Below are 8,242 nucleotides of genomic sequence, written 5' to 3' on the forward strand. Positions count from 1 at the left end.
GAAGAAGAGGTGTTTAATAGTTTCATCATGATGACAAAAAATACATCGAGAGCTTCCTTGGCTTCCTTGCCAGTTCCGCTTAACAAGATTGTCTTTGGTGAGGATGACTCCTCGCGAAGGTACCATCCAAATATTTTTATTTTTAATGGTATCTTCATCTTCCAAATTTTCTTATTATTATCAACCGGTAAATCAGAATGGATTATGGCGGTGTATAAGGATTTTACTGAGAAAGAGCCATCTACATGTAAATTCCACCTAAATTCATCTGGTTCAGGTGATAGGGTAACATCCCCCAACCTTTGAATTAAAGCGTTCCATGCCACTAGCCTTTGTCCTAGCAAAACACGTCGGAACGTCACATTCGGTGGTGAGGTAGCCATTACTGTGGCAATGGTATCTCCCTTGCGACGAACGATACTATACAACGCATGATACTGTTCACTTAGAGGTGCATTGTCTAACCAAGCATCCTCCCAAAAACGTATCTGTGTTCCATTTTTAATTGAGAAAGTACCATGACGAAAAAAGACATTTTTTGACGCCATTAGACCAGCCCAGAAGTGTGAATCTCCAGGTTTCCAAACCACCTGAGATAACGTCTTGGAGCCTATATACTTTCTCCGGAGTATAGTTTGCCAAATCCCATCCTCGTAAGGAGCTTGAAAAGCCATTTACCTAGCAGGACTGTATTCTTGACTTCCAGGTCATGAACACCAAGCCCGCCTTGATCTTTGGGACTACAAACTACACTCCATTTAACCAGTCGATATTTCTTTTTCTCGCTATCTCCTTGCCAAAAGAATCTGGATCGATAATAATCGAGTTTGTGCAGAACTCCTTTTGGTAAAAGGAAGAATGATAACATATACAGTACCATATTTGTCAGTACCGAATTAATGAGTACCAATCTTCCTCCTAGGGATAGCAATTTGCCTTTCCAACTACTCAGGCGCTTCTGTAATCTTTCTTCTACTATTTTCCATTCAGCGATCGTGAGTCTCCGATAATGAATCGGAATACCCAAATAGCGAATGGGAAATTGGCCTTGCCCGCAACCGAACAACTCTGTATAGAGAGCTGTATCATCTTGGGCATCACCGAAACAGAACAATTCACTTTTATGGAAATTGATTTTCAATCCCGACAACTGCTCAAAAGCCACCAAAATTAATTTCAGGTTTTGAGCTTTTTCGAGATCATGATCCATAAACAGAATTGTATCATCGGCATATTGATTGGGTATTGGGTGATAGACGGTGTTCCAATTGACTATGCATTTGCCTCCACTACTATATCAGTACCACAAAGAAAGCTCTTCTGACTTAATCAATTGCTTTGTACACCCAAGGAGGCGGATCCAAGGACAACAAATATAAAATTGCAATAGCACTTAGGACAGATTGCACCAATATGAGCCTCCCGCCTTGCGTTAACATATATGGTTTCCATGCTGCAAGACAGTTTTTTATTTTGTCAATTAAAGCTTGGAAGTCTTCCTTCTTTGCTTTCTTTATTTAGATGAGCGGCAATCCTAAGTAAGTGACAAGCAGATTTCCTGTATTGTTCCATCGCTGCAGACCAGGGGAAAAATTGAGATCTTGTTCAAATTGCATTGCAGGCATGTTGTGTGTCCAAAAATGTTGACTATCCGTCGGATGGCGACCGCGTCTCTCTGATCTGCTTTAAGAGAATGACGTCGTCTGCATAGACAGACATAAATTGGGATGTTGTGATTGGATTTCTTCTTCTTCAGCTCTGTTAAACAAAAGCCCTAGGGCATCCATAACTACGATAAACACTATAGGGGACAACACATCACCTTGCCGAAGGCCCCTAGCGATTGAGGAGGATGGAAGAAGAAGATGAAGCCAACTTACAAAAGGAACTGCCAAAATCACTTCCTCCACCGCTGCCCAAATCTCTTATGCATCAGAAACCACTTCCTCCACCGCTGCCCAAATCTCTTCTGCTTTAAAACTTACAAAAGGAACTGCCACACCGCGTATCAAACGCCTTAGCAATATCGAGTTTAAGGAGCAGACTCATGCATTATTTTTTCTGTTTTTGAGGTATTTTGCCGATTCCCTTGCTAGTTTGTAGTTTTCATGGATATAACGTCCTTTTAGGAAAGCTCCCTGATTACTTCCAATGAGTTCAGGGTGAGAATGTGACTGGAATGGAGGCCATAATTAAAATTTAGAAGTGTTATTTTACAGGGACACTATCTTGCGGCATTCATGGATCATGGCTACTACCAAGTGTAAACGAGAGAATAAGCTAAACCATTGACTTGCAGAACTCAGCAGGGCAGCATAACATGGTCATGGCAACTTGGATGACAATACAAGTTATCAAATGGCAACAGCTATGCAAAGGTATATCTCCATGTGAAGTTGTGAACCCAGCTAAGCTTGGAACGTTCTTTACCAGCAACTTGCAAATTCTTGTAGCCAAGTGCCAAGTTCCGATTTCATCTCTAGATCCGAACTGGCAAACAATGTCAGAAGCTTGTATAGCTATAAAATTAGTGACGAGGAAATAATTCCTGAACTTTGAACTCAAAAGTGTACTCTGTCCAATCCAACAAGTATAACATCATCATCTGTATTACAGTATGGGTAATGGCTGTAGTATCTTCCTCCCACAATCCTGATACAACACCCAGGCCTAAAACAATGGCGATTCCCTTCCATCCGTGCATCAAAGGGCAATCAATTCGAAAACAATTCTGAACTCTGAACCCGAAATGTAGTGTAAAGAAAACAGCATCAATCAAATCGGCGACGAAGCTGCAGTTATTTTTCTGATTATACGCTGAAGTTGTACAGTACTTGACTCCTCTCCTCCGGCGATGTGGAGGACGAGTCAACGGTTGAGGAACTCGCTGATGACCTTGTCCTGCGCCACGGCCTCGTCGCAGAGCGGCTCCAGGAGGTGGAAAGTGTGCCCCTTTCCCGGCGCCTGCCATATCTCCGCCTCCCCGCTCCACCCGCTCGCCGTGAGCCGGTCGTAGTAGAGGCGGCCGCGGTCGCGGAGCACGTCGCCCTCGCCGATGCAGACGAGCACGCGGCCGCACGCCAGGGCGTCGAGGCCCGGCGCGCCGTCGACGAACGGGTTGATGAGCGGGTCGTCCTCCCCGGTGGTGGCCGGGCACATGACGCGCCACAGGCTGCCGAGGCTCTCCCGCGCGGTGGCGTCGAGGTCGTCGGAGCCCACCTTGTTGGTGCCCAGGAAGTAGGGGTGGATCATGACGAGGCCGTGGATCTTGGCGCCGTGGGCCAGCCCCTCCGCGCCCGCCCGCATCGCGACGTGGTGCGCGATGTTGGCGCCGGCGCTCTCGCCGCCGAGGTAGAGGCGGGAGAAGTCGGCGTGGTCGGCGAGCCACGGCTCGTCCCCGGCGCCGGCGCCGGCGACGTGGGAGACGGCCCAGGCCAGCGCCTCCCACGAGTCGGCGTACGCGGCCGGGACGGGGTGCTCGGGCGCGAGGCGGTACTCGACGGAGACGACGAGCACGTTGGCGAGCGCGGCGAAGTTGTTGAAGTAGGCGTGGAAGGTGGGGTTGAAGGCGGAGCCGAGGCAGAACCCGCCGCCGTGGTAGTAGACGAGGACGGGGAGCTTGGCGTCGGCGTCGAGGCGGGGGAGGTAGAGGCGCGCGGAGACTTGAGGGGAGATGGTGCGGTCGCGGGAGACGACGCCGGTGGCGGAGTCCGTGGAGGCGGCGACGAACTCGGAGCCGAAGTAGCGCTCCACGCGGTTCTTGTAGATGCGGATGCAGGGCATGGACTCGTAGACGATCTCGTCGTCGGCCGATGCCGGCGGGGGCGCGGTGGGTACGGCGGCCATCGCGCGGTGGAGATCTGGGCAGAAGATGGTGGTTGGGGTTAGAAGAAGAAGATGGATGCGTAGACTTTGCTTTGGCAAGTAAAATGGCTCTAGGCCAAGGATGGTCGTTGGTTGGCTACTTTCTGCAACTACTTAACTTGAGCCAGAATGATTAGAACATGGGAGTCCTGAATTATGATCTGCTTGCCCAAATTTGATTGGTTCCACTGTTTGATTAAGCTGGCCAGACGCCATGTTTCGAAACGAAAATCTTACTATACTTGAAGTTGACATCCCTGGTCTATCCTGACCTTTGAGAAATTGGAGATTTGTGCTAAAATTTTACAGCATTGTCCTTCTAACTATATCCGGTCCTCATTATTTTGTTCATCCCATTTTGTAAAACACAGTTTGCTTTCCATGTATATTCGTTTGTTGTTCTTTTCTTTCTCCCACCTCATTGTTTACAATTCATATTCTTACATGGGCACTAATATTATGTAAACACAAATCACATATACTACAAACTATGAAAAACCCATAAGCTCTAACCCAAAAACAATTCTTCTCTTAGGTCATTTAGAACCAAAATAATTTACATCCAACAGAAATTCTCGTGGACAACGTATTCAACCAAATTTCAGTAAAAAAAAAACATATTCAACCAAACAAGCAGCCTAATTACTTAACCGAAAAATCATGCATGTTCTGGAGTATGGAAAAAACCATAAGTTCATATCCATGAACAACAAAGTACCCATTAACAAAAGGCCACTAGGAGAATGAATTTTTTTTGTATCAAATCTGGACCGAAATACCATACATGTCGTTCATATTATCGAAGGTGTTGTGGTTGTCTTGATCTCTCTCCTCCCCTCAAGCTCGAGGAGTATTTGTCAGATTTGGGCACCCTAGATCAGGCTATTGAGGCACAATCAATGTTGTTTCCCTCCTTGAAGGCATCATCCCAGGGTTGACACCGGCCAAAGGGACTACTGTTCGGCCGCTTGTATGTGGATGCTGAGGTGGCTGATGAGGGTCATATACGTGTTGATTAGTTGGAAACAATGACAACATCGAGTGGAATTGGGTTACAAAGTGGGTTTTGCTAGTCGGCTTTGCCGACGTGTCCAATAAGCCTTTTGTGCTTCATGGTTTGTTGTGGAGTGAGAGTTGTTGAGGAGGGCCTCCGCAGTGACCATGATGCGTGGATGGTGAGTTCTTACTGGAGGTGGAACATGGAGAGGGTCGGGGAAGGACCGGGGCCTAGCATGCCCGCAAGCCCAAACAATTATATTTGGCATCTGAAATGGGTTGGGTTGCTCGAGATGCTCTTAGCGCTATACTACTAAAAGCAAGTACAATAGTGGGTGGCACTTTTGCCTATGTGGGGGGGGGGGGGGAGAGATATTAAAAATAAGAGGGAAGTTGACTCTAAGATCAAGCTCGAAAGTATAGAAGATCATTGGCTATAAGAAAAAATCATATGTCATCTATAGCCAACATATAGTTGCTATCTACAATAATAAGTTATAGAGATGTACCACTTTATCAATGTATGAACCACATTTCAGTCTTACAAAAATGCCTAGAGCACGTGCTAAAGAATACTCTTACATGAGAGCCTACTTATCTCCTCTCGCATCTTCTCTTTCCTCCAACTAAACACATAAATAATATTTAAATCTTTATATCCAGGTAACTAGTTTTTATTATACCTGCTCTAATGCAAGAGTTTTTAGACACTTTATGAGAGTGAAAAGTGGAACATGTATTAATAAAGTACTCCCTCCGAGGACGTATCAACTTTGTACTAGACGGTTGTAGTCTGCAAATAAATGCAAATCTAGTCAAAGTTAAGAAAAAAAATCAGGATAGAGGAAGTAGTACATCTTTATAGCTAACTATTATACAAAGTTGGTTGTAAGATGACTACATATGACTTGTTAATATCTTGTAGCCAACTACTATCTCTACTACTCCCTCAGTCCCATGAAAATCAGCTTACATTTGTCAAAATTTTGATATATCTACATTCTAAATAGTGTCTACATACATCTAGATTTAAACAAATCTCAGACGATTTTCATGGGACATAGAAAGTACTAAATTTGCTCAAGGGGGAATGAAGATGCAAAGTACTCAATCCACAAATCTGGAATGGTTGGGACGCTTGGATAGTAGCTCGATAAGGGGGTCTCACGGATACCAAATTTTCAAGCACCAATTTTTCTTTTACGGAACCTTTAGTGTTTTTGGGCATGAAACCGGCATCATCTATTCTAGATGAAAAAACGTCTCGCTGTCGGTTGTAGTTTTCCGGATGCCGTAAAATAGGGCACTGTAAACATAATTTTCAACCTTTATGCAACAAAAAAAGATCGAACACATCACAAATAAACCAAAAGAAATAGTAGGATTAGTAACCTTTTTTTTTCAAGCGACCCAACGGCATGATCGATTTTCATTACCATAGAGATAACGAAAAACACGGCCAAGATCATCTAGGTGATTAAACCCAAAATAAAAGAGAGCGGGTGGGGGGAGGCGCCGCCTACTGCTAGCATTTTTCAGAAGGGAGAGATAAGACTAAGAAGTATATTACATGGCCAAACAAACGATAGGGTAAGATAATCCAAAGGCACGAACTCCTGCCAACTACAGGAACTGAAAACCAACATCCCCTGGGAGCTTTTTACTATTTTTCACCCATCAGCAATTGACTTGTTGCCATCATATCCAGTGTCCATCTTGTCCATCAGAAGGGGCGGATTCGACGTAGAGCCATATGTTCTCACCCCAACAGCCATCATCGCAAGATTCATAAGGTTGTCAGCGCCAGCGTGAATGTCCTCAGCATCTGTAGCTCCATGGAGACATGCCCAGTATTTCATAAAAACCACAGAATAGCTTATGAGTTTAATGAGGGGATGGATAATCTTGCCATAAAAACAAACCCTATTTCGCAAGTTCCAAATTTCCCAACAGATTGCTGCAGTCCATCAATTTGTGTGTTGCGGCCTTGCGGCTGGCAGGAACAAACTGAGGGAACCACGAGAAGAATTGTGAGAAGGAGCATGGTCGTGTGGGAGCACCAATGACCTTCCCCATAGAACTCCTGACAAATTTTGCAGCTACACATTCAAAAAACAAGATGAGTGACTGTCTCATTATCACAACAGAATTGACAGCGAGGGCACCCTGACCAGTTTCGTTTTAGCGGGTTGTATTTGGTGGTGATTGCATTGTGCCATATGAGCCATAACTGAATCTTGATCTTAAGAGGGATCTTGCTTTTCCACAAGTTTCCGAATGATCAGCCCATACCATTGTTGCACAGATGTTTATATACTGGCCGATAGTGAACTTACCATTTTTGACCATTTCCTGGAAGGCCTATCTTTCTCCTCATGAAGATGAATCTGAGATAATAAAGCTATCAAACCCTATTTTTGGATAGCAAGATCAGAAGTCATCCACCTCTCAAAGGTCAAATTCCAGTCCATACCAACAACAGATGCCACTGAGTTATCTTGCTCATTGCAGATGTTGTAAATGTCAGGGAACATATCTTTCAAGGGGATTACCCCACACCAAGAGTCACCCCAGAAACTGGTCATCCTTCCATTGCCAACCTGCATTCTTCTCCCACACAAGTACAAATTTTTGATCTGAAGCATACCATCCCACAAAGGGGAGCCACCAGGCCTGTGTTTTGCAAATAAAACACCAGGCCCTCTAAGATATTTGTTCCTGATAAAATCCTGCCAAGGGCAATTGTCATTCTCCAACTTCCACCACCATTTACAGATCAGGCTAATATTAAATTTATACAAGTCCTTCAAGCCCAGACCACCTTTCTTTCTTGGCTTACATATCCATTTCCATCTCACAAAATGATACTTTCTTTCGTCAAGACTTCCATCCCAAAAGAAAGTTCTAATGGGTTTATCAATTTCTTTAATGTTTGTCTTACGTAACAATCTCATGGACATTTGATACACTGCAATGTTTGATAAGCAGGCATTAATCTTGATAAATCCTCCCAATGGACATGGTATTGTCAACCCAACCACTCATTTTTTAGTTCTTTCTCGCAGGAACCCCATCTCAGTAAAAGTGGGTATCCTAGAATAAATAGGTGTGCGAGATATTTAATTGGCCATGAGTCTTTTTGACAGTTAAAAAAATCAGAAATGAGCCTTTGTATCATCATCAAGAATTAGCATGACTTCACTCTTCTCAAAATTTATCTTCAGACCAGACATGGATTCAAAAGTGTATTAAAGGAGATTCAAATTACTTGCCTGCTGCAGATTATCTTGTATCAGAAGAATTGTATTAAAATTAATACTGGAGCATAGCAACCCCCTTATCAACAAGAATACTAGCAAGTCCAGTGATTAACCCATTGGGT

General features: G+C 44.3%; 1 protein-coding gene across 1 annotated transcript; it reads right to left on the minus strand.

Moving 5' to 3' along the window:
- Positions 1–2,554: 2,554 nt before the first annotated feature.
- On the minus strand, positions 2,555–3,971 carry LOC127323882 (probable carboxylesterase 2). The gene has a single exon (XM_051351982.2). It carries the CDS (start codon positions 3,844–3,846, stop codon positions 2,869–2,871), a length of 978 nt encoding a protein of 325 aa, XP_051207942.1. The 5' UTR covers positions 3,847–3,971; the 3' UTR covers positions 2,555–2,868.
- Between the last annotated feature and the right edge of the window lie 4,271 nt (positions 3,972–8,242).

This window comes from Lolium perenne, chromosome 7 (assembly GCF_019359855.2).
Source record: "Lolium perenne isolate Kyuss_39 chromosome 7, Kyuss_2.0, whole genome shotgun sequence".
In the NCBI taxonomy this organism is placed as follows: domain Eukaryota; kingdom Viridiplantae; phylum Streptophyta; class Magnoliopsida; order Poales; family Poaceae; genus Lolium; species Lolium perenne.